Source organism: Varroa destructor, unplaced genomic scaffold (assembly GCF_002443255.2).
Source record: "Varroa destructor unplaced genomic scaffold, Vdes_3.0 BEIS01000003.1, whole genome shotgun sequence".
NCBI classification, from domain to species: domain Eukaryota; kingdom Metazoa; phylum Arthropoda; class Arachnida; order Mesostigmata; family Varroidae; genus Varroa; species Varroa destructor.
The window spans coordinates 45,534,895-45,553,744 of NW_019211456.1; the positions used below are offsets into that span (position 1 = coordinate 45,534,895).

Consider the following 18,850-nt stretch of genomic DNA (forward strand, 5'->3'; position numbering starts at 1 on the left):
TATATATATATATTTTTTTTTTTTTCCTTTTTCGTATACGAGGGACGTGACAACGAGGGGGCACAGTAATATCGCGTCGAAATCAATAACCTAATCATCATCAATATCATCATACTATTATTATTAGTACGGGTGGTATGGCAATCACCAAGCGAAGCCGGTGCCCGGTTGGGCCGCGATCAACGACGCTACCTCAAACACCAACATCATAATAGCGTACAATTTGCCACAGGTCCTCCGGCGGCTATGGCAGCTTCGTGACGCTGCCTGTAGCCGGTGAGTCAGAACAGACAAGATACAACCCCCTCTGTCAAGATTGAAAATAATTGCAGATACTAGCGGCGGTGTCGGCCGTAACGACCGAGTAAGTAACGATCAGAGCAGCGGATGGCCTGGTGGAACGCACGCGAAAACCAAAAAGCGCAGGGCAGTAACGGAACTGATCGGGGACCAAAATCACGAAGGCCATTCATTATTGTGGGCTGGGTAAGCCAGGGCAGTGCAGTGCAGTGCATCGGCTTCGTAGCACTAAAGCAAATGAGCACCAATATGATACCTAAGCCGCAGCAGTAGCGTACAGCAAACCAGCCACCCAATGCTCACCAAGAAAATGTAACGCTGCTACAGAAAAAGTAAATATAAGTGTATTGTCAGTCAAAACTTTCAGACAATTTCCAGACGTGGAAAAAATGGAACGTGGAAAGAAAAACATGTGGGTAATGGGAGAGCACTTGGTCGTCGATTGTTCTGTGAATTCGTAAAAAAAATGCCGATCGAAGCAAGTCGAAGGGCAAAACAGGCCCGTTCAGGGTTTCTCAAACGCTACTGCAACGATCCTCGAGACAACTTCTACTAATGATTCTGCAGTACATCATACCCCAATTTAGAAGTATGCCAAATTCTTTGTGCTTCCTAACCGAGTACATATCTGACATTTTGTTGTTTCACCCTTGCTCCAACTGTTCGTTAATACTTTAGATTAACTGAATGATTTTTCTTCTCAGAAGGGTCACACGTTCGTCACTGCTCTCTTCAAGTTGCTTAGCAGTGGTATTAATTTTTGTAGACAAGTGTTCTCGAATGCTGAATGACAAAAAGAAGAATACGTTTATCCTATCTTTGATTTATACATTGAGACATACGTATAAGCTCACTCAGGAAACTTCCGCCACTTCTAACCTTAAAATCACAATAACAATCTGAACTCACACAATCAATAAGGGGACTTGATTCTCTGTTAGTACCCGCTGCAGATTGATACTATTTTGTATGGGTCAGAGATGATCTGTTTTTCGACATGTATGATGTAGTTATGCTAGTAACGGTCCTGCTAGCTACTTTATTCTATGAGCTACGTTAACTTTCATACTATTTTGTTCGACTAATTTCAATAGCAAGCCCACTTTTCACAGAGGAGATGCCATCGACGCTCAATAGTAACCTAATTGGAGACGTCTATGTTTGAGCTGCGTGCATGCACCATATATTCATTCATGCACGCTTCTACATACAATAACATGCATCAATATATATACATATACATATGCATGTGCAGATTTGGTTGTGGGTTCGTCCATCACGGCATGTTTGTTGACCTGATTAACATGTCTTCGGTCATTCATTCGGTTTCCTTTTCATCAAATCGTTCATGCGTCATACGCCAGCGGACACGGATCACGTGATGACGAGAACTAGGGAACCTCCCATTTTTTATTTTACCTTTCCCTGTGCCGCGTAACCTTCTCAAAACCTGGTGCTATACTGTCATCGTCAGAAAGATTGGATCTGCCAACCACTCGTCAGTAGCACCTCTGTTCACTCGTCTGGAGAGCAGAAACAGGTCCCCAGACCAGTCGCATTTATTCCTTGTGCACTCTTAGCCACCTGTATTTGAGAGGGAGGCTCGCAGTTCTAAGATGATCAGATAGGTTGAAAGACGTTCATCTCGTACGGGGAGGGGTGTTTTCTCTATAAAGTTTGTTGTGACCACTCGGCTGACCAGTACAAGCAATGACGACTTCTCAATACTCTCTGTTAGTGGCGTTGCCTTCACTATGGCCGAGTGTCAGCTACTGCTGCCCACTTAATTATGTGATCCTTCTCCCCTAGCCTGCCATTGTTCCGTTAGGAATCTTGCATCAACGGTCCCTTTCTCCTTATGTTGGTACTCAGAATCGAGCCATACACGGTAGTAAACCCTCTGGCTACGTAACCCTGGCGCATGGCCCTGACTGTATGTCATCAGTAGACTCAAATTTGCGCGGTTGAAGGATCGAGATCAGCTTGTCTGTCTACTGTTAAGCTCTGTTTGACTATATGAATCAGCTGCCCTCACGGTCTAACAATACTGCATTTATAAGAACGAATTAAAAAGGCAGCGGTGCAATGAGACAATAGTAACTAGCAGACATCCCTTATATCTTTAGGCAGATGATTGTATAATAAACTAGCCGGATTCGTTAAGCTAGCAAAACTTGTAAAAGGACTATTGGAACAGCGAACGCATTAAATAAGCCCATTACATGTCCTGCTTAATTAGCACTTAAAACGGATGCTCACACTGGTATGCCTATTATGTAGATTGATTTTGCTTATAGCATTATAATTATAAACAATAGGGACCATCCCAATTGTATTTTACTAAACGAGACGGAAAAACAGCTTCATCTATAAGGTATTTTTCAGAAAGGCTACAATCAACGAGGCCTCTTCGTTTTTGAGTTATTCTTAACGCAGGCCGACCTTCAATACATTCATGTTCGCAGTTTTCGAGGAAAGCAATCCGTACAAGCCATAGCGAGCTTTGAGGATCCGAACATACAGTGCACTCTGTTTAGTTCGACCCAGCTAAATTGTGTTATTTTCCCGCGTATGCGCATGGAATGTGGGCCTATCAAATACCCAGGGAATATTTCAGACTGCAGCGCTGCCACTGACGAACTCCGATGGCGCTTCTCTGAATGTACAGTATTTACCTAAACTTTTTCGTTTGTTCGGCTTATTAATATCGGTAGCCGATTGTATCTGTAGAGCCAACAGCAGGGATAGTAAAAAGGGATCCAATTGGAGAGAATTTCCAATTTTCCATTGAGGTTTGGCTTACCACTGCCAATCGTGGTCATGGTCCGGTTTCTGTTTCTACTACACGCGATTCGGTCGGTAGCGAGCGCTCAACGCAATCGGTTCCTTACGTTGACTACGTTGCTAACGCCATTGCTACCACTAGTCTAGAGCTTCGAAACTTGGCCCAGTTTGCTTTCGCTTTAGCTCTTGGTTCTCTGTGTTGCCCGCCTATGGTTTGCCCCCAAGGCTGTAGTTCAAAGATATTTCTTCTGTTCCAGGAGAAATCGGGCACTTCTTACTACACCTTGTCCCTTTTCGGAGCGGCTACTCGATTTCGTTTGAAAGCAGACCCGTGAGCTCCGAAAAATCTAAGCTTCGAGTGCCTACGAAAGTTTTCCAGTACCGTTGGAGTATCTTCCGCGCACTCCCTTCTACTGAATAGAACGCCAGGGGACGGAGATTCCAGAAAAAAAAATGCCTGTCGGAATAAAACAACAGCGTCAGCAGAGGGTCGGTACAAACGATCGATGCATCGAGCTCCCTAGGAGTCCTAAGAGTAATGAATCAACTGAATCAGAGGTTTAGGCAAGATGGATAAAAGATGACTATTAGAGCGGAGTGTTTGATTTTTAAGCAGATCATTTCCACTAGCGTAATCCTGTGGTAATAGAACAGCCGGTCTCTCGAAGGCGAAGCATTGAGACTATGGGAAGCAGATGCTTCAGTGTCAACTTGTTTGGTACTTTTAGGAGGTAAAATGACAAACATGAAATGAAATAAAAATAATCTTTATTCTTTTGTATGCTTTCATTGTTTATTATTATTATGCTTACACGAAAATGTCTAAGCAAGTCGGTCTCTAGAATAAACTAGATTGTTACGATGTAGTATGATTCTGCTTCAGCACACAAAAAAAAGGCGGTCATAAGGTTGAACACGACTCCTTCTCGTTTCAGTCTCTTAATCGAAACGCAGTCTAAGTCAGAAGACGCTTCCCAAGAAAACTCGGATGAACTTTCAGAACTAAACCAAACATCACACGTAGTATTAATTATATCCAAAGAAAACGATCGTTGAAACGATGTTTATGTTATTATAATAATAAGCTAATTAATGTCTATTTTCGTAACGTGCTCATTTTGGCACTACAGTTTCATTATATAAAAATAGTGCACACTAATTCCTTTTCGTCAGGTGTCATCGCAGTCGGCTTCAAGAAAATCTAATGCTGCGGCAACGGAAACGAAAAAAATAACAAAAAAATTCAAATTTTCAGATGGATGAAGGAATGAATATAGTACGAATTCGTATGATCAATTTCATTACTGAAAGCGTTTGCTGGTTTTTCTTCTTTGCGTAGATCGAACGTCTCGTCGATTTGTATCGGCATCGCCTAACTACAGGCCCAGGGAAGCTTTTGGAGGGTGACAGATGTTTGTGTGATATTCCTATTCCAGTGCACGTACTCCACTGTAACCGATGTTTCACGAGCCGCGGGGATTGAGACAAACAATAGTCGGTAAACGTGTGTATAAGCGTTTGTGCGTGGCGAAGCGGATTTTTCCCCTAATAGACCGTCTCTTCTTCGCTGGCCTGTTCCCTATGAGTTTGCCAGCAGCGTTGCGTCTCCTTACAACGTGCAAGACTGCTATGGCAATTCTTTGGAGTTCCATTGTTTAGGAGCCAGCGAAGGCTTTCCTGGATTGCTTCTCCAAATCTTGGTATCTCGGCTCCCGCTTCTACTTACTCCCCAGTTTTCGTCCAAGGAAGAAAAATCGGCTTATGAACTTTTTTTTTTCACTAATTTCGCTGTCTCATCCGTTCATTCTGATGTCCATTCATTTTTAAAAATTCCATCAGTCGGCCACGAATTTCCTACGACGAGGCCGTGGAGTATGACTCTTGCGCTGCCTCTTATTCTAACATGGATTTCGAACGTTCACAGCATTCCGTTGTGCGTTGCTATAGAGGACTGGAGTCATACACACGTACTTAACTCGGACAACCCATACACATATGCGGCCATAGATCTTTATTCTGATCTTGGGTTTATCGGCCAGCAATGAAAACGTAAATGCAGGCGCCAAGTATAGCCAGATAAGTCCATACGTCCAAGGATTAAACACAGGCCATAATTGATTCGTGCGCCGACGCGCCTATCTCTTAAGCGCCCTATTCTCTAGTTCCGAATGATGAATTACATAACCAGGCCGTTCCACACACTACTGCAATAACTAAAATGATTCATTTGTCGGCTACGGCGAGCCGGATAAAAAACAGGCCAAAGGCGAACACTTAGAAAAAGTCGGCAAAATCGGGGACTGGCTGGTGACAGATTTAAACTCGAATTGCGATTTGGCGGAACGGTCATGTCTTCTTTTGTGCACATGAAGGTCTTGAAGGTGCGTGACAGCAGCTAGACCTAGAAGTTAAACAGGTAAAATTGATAAATGCATGAATATCAAGTGTGAGATATCTTCACTCGAGAAACAATGAAGGGAAACTAACGGAAAAACAAGCGAAGCAACCATTTATTAAGCCTACGATATGACACAATTTATAATAAAACAAATCATATCAATGGAGTCTGGTTGTTCTTCATACTTTAGTAACTTGAAGGAAGGAAACGTTCGGCTGTATATACAGATTATTTTAATTGATTTGAGTTACAATAGTGTGTGTATAGGGCTTCTTTCAAAATAACAACGTTACGAAAAGGGGCTAATGTTCTGTTTTATGTACGACTACAGTTGTGGTGCTGAGGAATTCCAGACAGATGTGAAAGTAAACAAACTATGTTCAGTGGTTTAGGAATTCAGCAAGCAAAGATGTAAAAGTTCGAACTAAATTCCGTCACAACAAGACATTGCGATCAAAAAAAGTCATGGTTGCAGAAAATAAACGGCACTTCGCGTGTGTTCAGAGTGTGTATTTCTCAGTCAAGTATTGCTTGTGTTGTCTAAGAACAGAAACAGCAAGCAAATCGGTATTAACTAATAGGAAATGGTGGCGTTTTTCCGAAGAAATGGCGAACGCCAAAAACGAGAGCTTTGATTGGCGTGCTCAACGTTAGCGTGTTCGAGCGGAAGACGTAGCCTTGTCCCCCATTATCTATTAAGTGTTAGGTCTGGTCAAAACTGGAATAAAGAATCTTAAGGAGGCCTCTGTACAAGCAGTGGCTAATGAGGTCGTTTACTAAGGAAACGATCGTTATACCAGTCGGAGACAGAACCACACATGCCGCTCGCTGCAGAACCCAATCAAATACATATTGCGTCTAGGGGGGCAGCCACATTTGCGCAAACAAGTGCACTCGATCCGCGTGTTCTACAGCACCAAACAAAACCCAGACATCCGATTCTTAGACAACAACCCCCTATCGTAGCTCTGGTTCGACACGCTACCAATGCATCTTCGGTTTGGTGCAGGCCTGTAAATAGCAGACCTACATGCCGACTGGCTGACGCTCGCGAACTTCGACTTCAACCCTAACTCCGACCTTGTCGTGAGCTGGCCTAGTTTCTCTTTTGGTTATGCTCGCTAGCTGGTTGGCCGACTGGGGCTCCGCCTTGCCGCAATCGAATACGATGCAAGCATCCCCGAAATACGAGACCGACCCACCGTAAACCAATACATTGCTACGGTCCCTTTGGCATGCTTCGATGGAGCCGACGCAGAGGAAGCCGAAACAAACTGAAGCAGGTCATGGGAACGACCAACCGACCGTATCCTTGAAGGGTTAGTGGTCGACGGCCATGGACGACCCATCGAACTGGGTGAACATGTGCTATGCGTTCGTGTGCGCGATTGTACCATGTGTGGTCAAACGACAGTCGAGGGAAGCAGCGTGTGGCTTGCTTGCAAATGGTGGATCGCGTAAAGGCTGGTCGGATATTTGCCTGGGATATGGAAGGCATTGAAGGAAAAGAACGCCAACAGCGGTATCGTTCTTGCATCGAGGGACTGAGCAGTTATTCTGTTTGCTCCGCTTTGATTCATTGCTGATGGGTCGAACCGTTCAATTCAGTTTCGGACCCGAGACTTCTGTGTGTATACCTACCTATATTGCACACATTCGTTGCTAATGCTTCTGAGAACGACTAGCTCTAAGGCCATGACCAGAAGAATTGAAGATTGCACACCCGGTAAAAAAAGAAAAGCGTGTATGCACATGGGGTGCTGACAATTCACAGCACTCACGATTGAAAAACTGATGCAAACAATGCAGTTAGGTGGATGTTAGTGTATGCCTCTAGGGTGAGACTTTGTTAAAACTCTAAGTAAGATGAAGTAAACTATAAATAAGATAAAGCCAGAACGGTTTCGGGTGAGAAGAACATCTAATCTCAAGCAAATATACGCGTTTTTATGATAAATGTAACATGTACATAGGTATTTATTTTATGTTACATCTATGGGCAGCTGTGGTTCTTGTTGTCTGCTGACATATTTTTCTGAACTTTAATTAAACTTCTTTAGATGTTCTTCGAAACAGCAGCGACCTCCTTAAATTCCCAACTAGTTTCCGAGATAGGCACATGTTAGAATCAGGGAACTTAATTGATCGACGTGTGCAAAGATAAAGTGTATATTTGTTCTTCTGCATTCGCATTGCGTTCACCAGCAAATACGACCAATAATGGTTTGTTTATGGAAACTAGGTTACGGATTTAAGACGAATCGACCGTTAGTGCAAATGTTTTTAGCCATCCTGAATGTCTTATGTGACTAATATTGGTCGAGCATTTGGACTCGGGCTGTATATATATATATATATATATATATATATATATATATATATATTCATCGTACACTATTTGCTTCGGGAACTGAATTAGAAATAAGATTACGATCACATGATGCTGCTGCCACCAGCAACATAATTATGGAGTAATGCCTTTCAATAACCCAAATGGATAACCAAACATAATATTTGATAAAAAATGTCATAGTTCTCGAGATATTTACTAAGCACAGTTTTTATATCAATCTCTTTTCGATCTCTTAGCTTCTTTACACAGTGTACTTTCTTTTCAAGAACTCGCTACCTATTTACCGATTTAACAGCGAGCTTTGGGGTTGGCTAATTTTCAGTACCGGTACTTGATTTGCATCCAGTTTCTTCAAATGTAAAGCGATGGATAAGCGTAATGGATGCTAGCTTACTTCAGCGTTACGATGGCAAGCCACCGTCCGCTAAAAGCTATCATCATGCTTGATGGCTTCCCCACTAGCCCTAAAAGTTTCATTGTCGAAACCGTCTAGAAGCAAAAATGTTTCTTAGAAGTATGAGCCTAATTAGTGATTATAGCCGTTATATATATTTAATCCATATTAATCATAAAGCTGTGTATGGGTAAATGTGTTCCAGAAACAAAGTAGAACAAAAACACTTTCGTGTGTTAGTTGTTAAAGGTGCCAAAGGAACATTGTTAAGGTATAGTAGGCATTAAGTTCACAGCGGTAGGCTATTTAATAAATTTACAGGATTGGGAATACGTCTGCATTTAGTCACAGTTATCTCAAACAGCATTACGTACTATAGAGCAATTCATTTAGCACATGTTCGATTTAAGTGCATCTCGGTGGTATTGAGGCCTTAAACGAGCGATACATACAATATTCTTACCCAGAAACTTATGTGGATAATGTGGATCGTCGCATCGCCTGGCCTTATACATATATAAATATATGTATTTAGTGCGTTCCACAGTCCAGTTGAAAATGTTTTCGATGCGAACCTCTAATAATAACAAGAAAGGGCCGTCGTCTTAATAACGAGTCTGTTTCCGTGTTCCCACGTGCTCAGGTACACATACGATAAATGGCCCTTACGATAAAACTTGTTTTAAGTTTACTGGCTAAGTTAACAAATGGAATTGTCCTATTTGAAGCTCCGAGAATTCGCAGGTGGTGACACTAAAAAGGTTACCCCCCACCGAGACGATGGCTGCTATGGTTGCGCATATTAAATTTTTACTGTTACAGTTTCTTATGGTTTTGATAAGCTTTTTCCCATGCGAGGCCATTTAGCTGCCAATGTGTAGCATACATCTACACATAAATAAGAAAGGCTCAGTATAAAAAATGCAAGGACAGCTCAATTTGCCCCCTTCTTCAAACCATTATATACATATGTATATAGGGGGCAGAAGTAGACTTACCTTTTTCTGGTAAACGTAACATAAACAGGTATGCTACTAGTTATTTATATATAAATAAATATATGTAAATATGATTATTGAACTATCATTAATATTACTACGATTATTATTGAATGCGTTTATTTTTTTATAATACCGGCATCTCAACACTGAGTAATTGGTGGCCTAAATGCTCCAAAGAAAAACCATGGTCACTAATTCTACATCCTTGTGATTTAGATCGCAAAACTTAAACACACAATAGCACATAGTTCCTTATTGCTATTGGTTTCTCCACATGCATTCCGAACGTAAATCCTCATCACAACATCGTAAAACGAGAAATATATTGGACTGATGTCCGGCGATTGTGGATGCTATATTGCTGAGCCTAGGGGCCCAAACAATTCTACTGGAATAGGATTTGTCTACGGAATAAACTTTAAATCCATTCTACGATGTTCTTAACGTAACTTCGCTTGCGTACATCCAAACTTATACCAATAACACCTGATGCATATAACGAAAGTGAGATTACGCAGGAAGTTACGCGCTTTTTTTGCTCTTTGAGCTCACTCTCAGGTTCTGCGAATATAAGTTCCTACACTTGTAACATTTTTTTCAACTATACGACAGAATGTATTTGTCTGTCTGTTGCTGATACTTTAGGTGACGCTGTTGTGTACGCTAGCGGTGGCGCTTTGTGCTTACGCTGGCGCCGAATCTACTTTGAAAAGTTCACCGTCAACGCCAACTGTTCCGGCTGACCTGAGTGCGAGTTTAAGTGGATCGTCCTTTGAGGATGAAGCTGCCTTTCGCCAGGCTGTAGGGTCGACCCTTGGTTCTCTAGGATTTGGCAATTCAGTTAATTCTCAAGGTCCCTTTCAGTCAAGGTAAGTCAGATTCATTTCATGTGCGACACCATTTCTTTATACTTGATAAGCAACTACGTACATTTCACCTACGTCGTCCACTTATACAAATGAAATAGATTATGCAGATTTTTCTTCCCTTTATATATGTATGTGTATATTAGTTGTTTTTAATAAATATATGATACTCATTAAAAAATATATTAAAACCTTCCGAAAGGCTTTGAGTGTGTATACAGTTCCACAGGAGATTTATACATTCCGCGTAAGTGACGGAATATGCCATGAATATATGCCTATATAAATTGATACAAATAGAGGCATTATTTGCACGAGAACCTTCTATAAATTTTTATGAATATATAAAATTTAAATCAACAGAGATATTTAAAGACGGTGTGCCTTCCTTCGGCAGGTTCCATATGGAAACTGACCAGAAACAATAATCTATATTGTCAAAAAAATGCCCCCACTATCTGTGTAGCACATACGGCTGCTAACAGCATGTTATTTAAGGCAAACATTTTCAACAAAGTTTAAAAAATGAATCGGTTCTGTTGCTTGCAATAATGAAACAACGTATCCCTCTGTGCTATGTCGCTTAAACCATGATTATTCACCGTATGGGTTTAACGGTGTGTTTGGTAATGAAATAACTACTAATGTGAGGGAAAGCTGGTTGACTGCAGCTTTAAGCTAAAGTGGGACAGACCGTTTGTAGTAGAGGTTCCTTTTCTAACCCACAAACCGCTTCCTTTAAATGACAACCACAGCAAAGAGTCGCTCCGCACCGGCCTGTTTGTTGGCTCTAAGCAACAGCTGAGTTTTAGCTCGCTACAATATTTTTGTGGGTCTGTCTGACCGAGCAGGCCATTCAGGTGGAGAAACGATCGACAGGGTTTTGCCTGACCAAAATCAATGCCAGAGCACAGGAGGGCTGCCGCTGATCTGTCAGTAAGCGCAAATTTGGACTCTGCTGAAGCAGGGAATTGGGGACTGTCGGTTGGCCTAAGGACAATGCAACAGTAGTGCAAAGCTTTTTTGGAGAAGAGGAAAAACCGGGAAGGTTTGGAGGTATAGATAGAACCGGCTGACGACGACTATGTGGTCGATGAACCACCAATGAAGATGCCCATCTCCCTTTGCTACTCATCATGAAACCCGCAGGCAAGCAGCTCATCTTTACCCTGGAATAGCCGCTTCCAGCCACCATACCTGAATAAACTGAAGTATCCCAATGGTGGCCTAGTGTCCACCAAGCACAAGCTCACAACAGCTTCATTTATCGTGTTTTTTTAGGTCTTACCTGGGCGTTTTCGGGCTGAAAACTATATTGGACATAGTTCTCGACTTTAAGTGATAATTTTGTTCGGTACATATGAATCATGTTTACGCAAGCTTAATCGGTAGTGGTCAGTAATAGTCTTTGGAGGAAATAATATCCTACTTGTGGTGATACCTCATATGTCATATCATGAAAATATCCTACGTAACCCTTATAGGATCGTTCGATACGTGAGCCACAAAAACTGCAGCAGACCTTTATATCTGTTATACCAGTATCACTGCTGTTTCGTATGTTGCAATCGCCTTTTACACCTAAGTTTATAAAAAGCGCTGCAAAGAACAATAACCTATTAAACAGGCGCCTAGTGCATTGTTGTGGAGCTGTCTGTAGATAAAGCCCAGACCGCGTCTTCGGCGCTCATGTGAGTAAAGGACGGAAGCATACTGCGTTGTTGCAGCGAGAATACTTTTACCGGAACAGCAGTTCGCTGACAGAAGGCGTTGTCGAGCACAGAGACGCTGCTGCCTACATACAACCAACGGAAAACGATGACACTATGGGCGAGAGAAGGAAAAGCTGAGCGAGGCAAGAGAGTATAAAAGAACTACCGCGGTAAGCGGGAGGGTCATGTCGGAAATTTGGAAAAGTTCCAGGAGACACGCAACTCGCCTTTCTCTCGATAAACGCGGCCGCAGCCTCTAAAGCCTTCTGCAACAGGGGGCGGTGTAATCTCATGTGTGTTTCTCGCGTTCCCTGGACTACCCGCCTGCTTGCCCTTCCTATGTGCACGCGTCTTTTTGTCTGTATGACTGTGCACGTTTTTCCTATGAGTTCAGTTCGAAATGAGAGAGCGAAACTACGGAAGCTCACTCAGATGAGCGCATGTGACGCAGACCGTGGCGTAAAGCGTCACTGCCAAAAGTGTGCTCTGACTTTGTAGGGTTCGTAGGTTTGTTGTTGTCTGTATCTACTGTTGTTGTTGTCTCGATCACCGTTGTCCCAGGTTGCGGGACAACCCATGCTTTCGCCACGGGGTGTTGTAGCAGCCTACAAGTTCCGCACTCTTTCCTGTTTAGATGAATCTTTAGCTACGTATGTAGAGTGGATGGTGATACGGAGCTGATGGTCTTTCGTACTACTCAGTTCTGTTGTACCACCCTTTCTGTTCACGCCTCTTCCCCCCTTTCGTACTTTTTCCCATATCTCTTTTTGGTTCTTGTGTTTTTAGCGGAGGTGCGGCCGCATCGTCATACCAGCCTGCCTATAATGCACTCAATTCTGTTTACGGTATCACATACCACGGAGACTACAATCAGTTAGCTAACTACTTGCAGACGGGAGGACCAGGCAGGCCTGGATTAGGGGGAAAACCAAATCAGAAGCCTACAATTTCCTCCAGGTTTCGCAATTTCATGAATTCACTCTTCTTCAGGTAACACGCCATAAACAAAGAACATCATTTATGTAAAGCGAATATTCATATTTTTCTAGTGAAATCAATAAAATCGGTGTCTTTGTAATTATATGTAATACATATTTTTTTATATATATATATATATATATTTTTTTTTGAGGAAAGTCGAAGCCTACGGAAAGTATAACACGTTTTCATTATCTCTAGTGACTTGGCACATCAAGCGACTGAACTTAGTTGCTCTTTTAGGTTGAGCTTTTCGGTAACGCATTTTTATTTCCACTTAATTTTATTATACGAATCGAGTATTCTTATAGGTATAAATCTCATGCACCTCTAATAAAAAATATATAATGCATTATCGTACTCACTGTCAGAAGTCAATCTGGTATCCATCAATTTAATTCGCAGACGTAGCAATAAGCACCCGCCGGCTTTTGCCCAGCCGCTACCCAATGCGGGGGCTAGCTTTGGCTATGGACCTTCGGGAGCCGGCAATTATCCGGACTTCGGTTCTGCCGGTTTAGGAACAGCTGGAGGAGCTAGCGGTGTCCCGAGCCCGTTTGGCGCGTTTCCCGCCACTGCGAGCCAAGGACAGTATGACTTCTCAAGTAAGTCATGTTGATAATGACAATTAAAAGATAAACGCCATTGTTAGTGATCGTGTACCATTATGGCTACTCACCCCTATTAGTTGATATGTAAAATTAATTTCTTAAGTGGAATGATATATATTTTTCAAGAATATTGCTATGATAGTGAAGAAAATACCAGTGCATATACATACGCTTAGGTTTTATAAGTAGTAATTTGCATTGAATTTATTTTGCATTATATTTATACCTCAATCTAGCCCATTTTTGTATAAACGCGTTGGGTTTTAGCTGTCCACTTTGTCTCAAAAGGCTATCAACTTTGATTCTGAAGTAACTTAACCATTTTCTAAAGTGCTGCTTTAGACCCTGCTGCTGACCCAACTTAGGAGCACACAATCTTCAAATAATCAGATATACATTCAAGACTCGTCTGTTTAACGCCAGTGTGGTAAGCGATGGTCCCGTCATCATAGGCCAGTTACTGTAAACCATCGTACAACTATTTCCAGTTGTTACGTACCACACTAGAATCTTGTTCCGGTCTCGATATGGTCGACGTCGGACGCTATGCCCCATCTAAGGCTAGATGGCTCTCACGTGCGCTCGCCCTCCTAAGGCTCCAGTTAAACGTTATTGATGGCTCTATGTCCGCATTGGATCAGACGACTATTCTGATGCATTTTCTCCAAAATAATTAATTCGTACCGTCGCTTTATTTGTTCAGAACGCTGTGGATGAAGTTTTCGATGGGTTTAGCTGCAGGCCGCTCCTTCGCTCAAAGGTTCTTAGGCAATCGATCTTAGAGAAAACGACATGACGGTCGATATCGAGTAGCATGTCATTATCGAGGTGAAGAAGGGGCACTGCAGTCCTCGTCTGCTTTGCATATTGATGCAGTGGTAGGTTGAACGCGACGGGACATGTAACGTCCCCTTGTTGGACTCGTACGTTCGGAGTGACTCCCTATATCTTGCTGTCTGAGACGCTGGCACTAAATATATCTCAGATACCTAATAGCTCATCTTGACGTACATTTGCCGGGATAAGACACTGTAGATGGTGTGGTATTAGACTACCAGGATTACGCGCAATACGTGCCGGAAACGACCGTCAGGCCTTAGAAACAACATTTTCAAGTGAGTGCGGACTGGTTGTAAAGGGGCCAATCGGAGGTGACAATTTTACGTTCCTTGCTCTCACTAGTGAATGCTTAGCCTCTCTTAATTCCTCCGCTTCAGCGTTAAGCGCATCTTTCGAAAACAGATGGTGAGTGTTTATGATGCCGATTGCTTGACGCCCACTTAAATCTAACAGAAGCCCAGCGTATCGAGCGCGTCGCTCGGTTTTTAACAGTTTCTATCTTCGGAGAAGACATGTTCCTTAATTATGTTACTCGGTTTTTGGGTTAGTTGTAGTCGTAGTGCTAGAATGAGCAGAGGTGCTTTATCTTTTTTAGCGACAATGTTCCTGAGCATGTAATGAAAAAGTTGTCAAACTGAAACCTTTGCTTCTTTTGGAATTCTCCGCGCCACATTGGAGTGAACTTGGCCTTCGCTAGGACTTAATGGAAAAAAAGCGTTGTGTATCAAAGTCAGATGCGCTTGCGCACCATGCTGGCTTTCACCTAAGCCAGCTGTTCCCGTTAAATAAATAAGTGTCTTTTTAATAATAAGTAATTTATGGAAGAAAAAGTAAACTGGTAGCTACTGAGAAAGCTAGTACTCCATTATTCGAGTGCTGCCTCGTAAGCATTTGTAAGCTTTCTTATGTGGGCTCATCCGTCATGTATCTGGATTCCTCTTTTCGTCTGGTAAGCTGCTAAACACATCGCCAGGCACATCGCCTTCAATGGCTTATATCTAAACGGGATTTTCAGCGTACTCAGACTATTATCTGATGGCTATGACCCAGCAAGCGGTAATCAACAGCTGTGAAAACTACAGTTAGTAATGAGGCGCTTTATCATTACGTGGGCTGGTCTGTAGTCACCTGGGGTGTGCAACGGCGTTCGGCGCGCAACCATTATTGAAAGCCAATTTTAACGGTCAATTAAGGACAAGGCAGAATTACTCTGGCCTGCACGCAGCGCCGGTACACAAAAGCAACACACTCCCTAGAATTTAAGCTTCTGAGTTTGTCCTATTACTAGTGAACATAAGCTTAAACGTGGAACCTTGTCTCAGTAGAAACGAAGACACCATCAGGACGCGGGTATTCGCCGCATATAGCGCAGTGAGTTAATTCTTAGTATTAACTTTTCTTAATCGTAATATCGAGAATTTTCACCGTAGCTGCAGCTTCCTTAGCTATAAAGAAAATGCCTCAAGCTGACACACATATATTTTTTATAATAATGGTAGCAATTTTGTAAGAAAGCTTTCACTTCGCCATATTAGGGTAGTTGCTATGGTTTTTGCGATAAAATGTCCTCATAATTACCCTGAAACTATACGTTGACACTGCCTATAAATATTCGGAAGGGTTCTGTAAGAGTAATCACACACCAGTGTCCCTCACGTTTTTGCCACTGTCCTTCTGATCTGGCATCAGAACCGGGTGCCCTTGCAATAATTAAAAGCCTAATCTGTAGCGAAGATATGGGCATAGGCTATTTAATAAATCAATAGCCAAACAATAATATATCTAGCAATATTGTCGATCGTCATCGATTTGTCTTTCGTCGATGTCGATTTGGCAAAATGTCTCTGCATCTTCTGATATTCCTCCTATCATTTTTTTTTCTTTCTTTTTCCCTTTTTATGTCTGTAATCTCAGCATATCCTTTTCTCGTAATAATGGTCTAATGTTTCCCCAGAATCAGATAGAATTGTGCGAGGGGGCAACCCTTCGATTTCAATGTGAAGGGCGAATGAAAGCAGCAGAGGGTAGAACGATATTAGGCGCCGTGGGCTGTGGTTTTTACAGCTACTCGACGTTGGCCGCGGACATGCCTGCTTTTATCTCTTAAGCCTGCATCTCGCTTTGCTTGTTTCTTAAGCCATGTTTACAAGAAACGATTATGATAATGACCGTGATAATAGTTGTTGCTCTGAGCTGTTACGTACGTTACAACACTACGATTTCTGTTACGCATTAGCCATTATCGTACTCATTTAGGCAAACAGCAAGGGAACCCACTCTTGCCGGCGACGAAATCAGCAGCACAAAGAGAAATGGACCTGTGTCATGTAAATATTACTGGATTCCCACCCCACCCTAATCTAATACGATTTTTTCCTAATAACGAGACGACCCGGGCTCGGGCCAAGCTCGATTGGATATAGTACATGTCATAGTACATCCTTTATGTTCGCCCTTTCCGCATATTCCTCCATACCTCGCTCTTTGCGCTCATATAAATTGCAAATGGGAGACAAAATACATTGTTAAGCTAAATATGGGATGCGAAGCAGAACAGACAAGAACATGGTGTATTGTGGGACGGGTCGGTTACCTAGGATCCGTGCGAAATTTACCTGACACCAGCAGATCGACACTCTTAAGGCTGTATTGTAGGCACCGTACTAATGCTATTTGAATCTGAGTGTGTCGACAAGACCACCGCCGTCGACATCGCTGTAGTTGCCGTCGTTGTCATGCACACATTTTCCACCTTGCTATTCCTTCTATCCAATTATGCTGCATATCGTTTTCCGTCCGCCCGTTACGGCACGAAGTCCTTCGGTCCTTCCCTGTGCTTCCAGCTGCTGGTTGTTGCTTACGCCATCACTGCCACTACATGTCACTACGAACAGAGCTTCATCCCGGTCCAACCATCAATATTCATTTTGCCGCATAAGAAACGAGTGAGCGGTCGCACGAACGGAGAAACAGGCCGGCCTGCGAGCTACAGGGATAGAAGGCCTATCGCCAGTTCCTCTATCACTACAGCTTCAGTATCTATAGTGAACGGACTTCAAGCATTACTTTTGGCTTCACCTCATTGACGACGAACGGCAGTAGGGCCACGTGCACTCTATCTGGCACTACTTCAGGTAGCGGCAACAGTAGCGAAGCTGTTCTAAAGGGGCGTGCTTCGATATGAAATGACAGTCACCGTATGTCTCACTTTGCTTGTTAGTCTGCTACTCGACGGTACTGCTCACGCTTCGTATGCAATGCAAAGCAAGATAATATCCCAATAGTGGTGGAGCCAATTAGTAAACAGAAAGTTTATGCACGAGAAGCGTTTAAATATATTTGTTTTGTTCTGTTCTACTATTTAAACGTCACTATTTGTTACTACACTATGTATTTACAGCACTCGTAGGAAGCTCTAGTAGCGGGACAGCGGACAAGGGACAGTTTGGCGACTTTGGTTCGACCGGCCTCGCTGGCCTGAGTTCGGTATCAACGACTACGTCCTTCGGACCGCCTGGAAGTTCGACATCATTTGGAGCCGCTTCGCCCGGTTCCTTCGTATCATCTGCTTCTAATGGCGGTTTTGGTGCATCGTCAGCCTTCTCGCCATCTTCAGGCACATCATCATTCTCAACTAGCGGATCTTCTGGTGGCTTCAATAGATTCGGCAGTTCGGCTGGAGTCGGCAGCGGTGCAACGTATTTCCCGGGCGAAACGAGCCAGACCGCAGCGGCCAGCTCCTCGGTGTACAACGGTGCCGGCGGTTCGGCCTTTGGCAAGGGCATCGAGGACTCGAAGAGCAGTGAGGATAAAGACGCCAAAGATGATCAGGACTAGATTGTTCCACACATAGAGCGACAGCGCGCTATCCTTACGCTCCACTTACTCGAAAAAAGAAGCTAGCACTTGTCGAAGCAAGAGCACAACTACATAATGTCTCAAACATGGCATGGTTTGAAAAAATTGATTATACATCAAATATTTCCTCCTGAAAAGAGGGATTCTGCCTGGCAATGGCTCTGAAACCCCTAGAAAATTTGATTTTTTTTTACGCTGACCATCGTTACAGAACAAACGCGAAAACGGAGCAAGCCAGGAGACTGTAAATGAGCTGCGTCAGGACCATACAGCTGTGCTTGTCAGCCAACTGATCTTAGCGGCACGTTACATTTAAGGCAGTGTAAAGATTATATATATATAAATATATAGGCAGATCATATTAATATAACCTTAATTGTGATTAATATTTAACATAGTAGATACAATATAAGATTATTGAAAGCAATTTTATAATTGTTCGTTCATTCAACATATTTATGTATATATACCACAATAAAAACAAAACCGTATAGAGGCACGGCGCTGTCGCATTGTTTTATGATTGTGAACATAAATCGAATATTTCTACAACAATTCAACTTGTACAATAGAACCACTAAATAATACGATTTGGACTAGTTATTAAATGACAGAAGATATCAGTATTTTATATGACCTTTAATACTGACTATACTTTTCAGGATTGGGTGTCGACAGCAGATATTAAATCTGCGTCTTACGAGTGTAATAGGTATTCCTGAGATAAATAGAGGCAAAAAAGCAGCCTCAATCAA

The 18,850-nt window shown here is 42.6% G+C and overlaps 1 protein-coding gene and 2 long non-coding RNA genes across 3 annotated transcripts in view; 2 read left to right on the forward strand and 1 right to left on the reverse strand.

Annotated features, from left to right (window-relative positions):
- LOC147757020 (uncharacterized) overlaps positions 1–4,263 on the forward strand; it is a 20,604-nt gene extending 16,341 nt beyond the window's left edge. Inside the window, exon 3 of the long non-coding RNA XR_015324743.1 lies at positions 3,342–4,263. This is a non-coding gene — a long non-coding RNA (uncharacterized LOC147757020). The remainder of the gene's footprint in view (positions 1–3,341) is intronic.
- The window catches only part of LOC147757021 (uncharacterized), a 23,266-nt gene extending 9,977 nt beyond the window's left edge, over positions 1–13,289 (reverse strand). The window contains exon 1 of the long non-coding RNA XR_015324742.1: positions 13,152–13,289. This is a non-coding gene — a long non-coding RNA (uncharacterized LOC147757021). The remainder of the gene's footprint in view (positions 1–13,151) is intronic.
- LOC111246260 (uncharacterized) overlaps positions 1–18,594 on the forward strand; it is a 35,374-nt gene extending 16,780 nt beyond the window's left edge. Inside the window, exons 2-5 of the mRNA XM_022795557.2 lie at positions 9,876–10,099; positions 12,595–12,798; positions 13,192–13,391; positions 17,638–18,594. Of these exons, the coding sequence (XP_022651292.1) occupies positions 9,876–10,099; positions 12,595–12,798; positions 13,192–13,391; positions 17,638–18,074 (1,065 nt within the window). The 3' untranslated portion in view covers positions 18,075–18,594. The remainder of the gene's footprint in view (positions 1–9,875; positions 10,100–12,594; positions 12,799–13,191; positions 13,392–17,637) is intronic.
- The last annotated feature ends 256 nt before the right edge of the window (positions 18,595–18,850 follow it).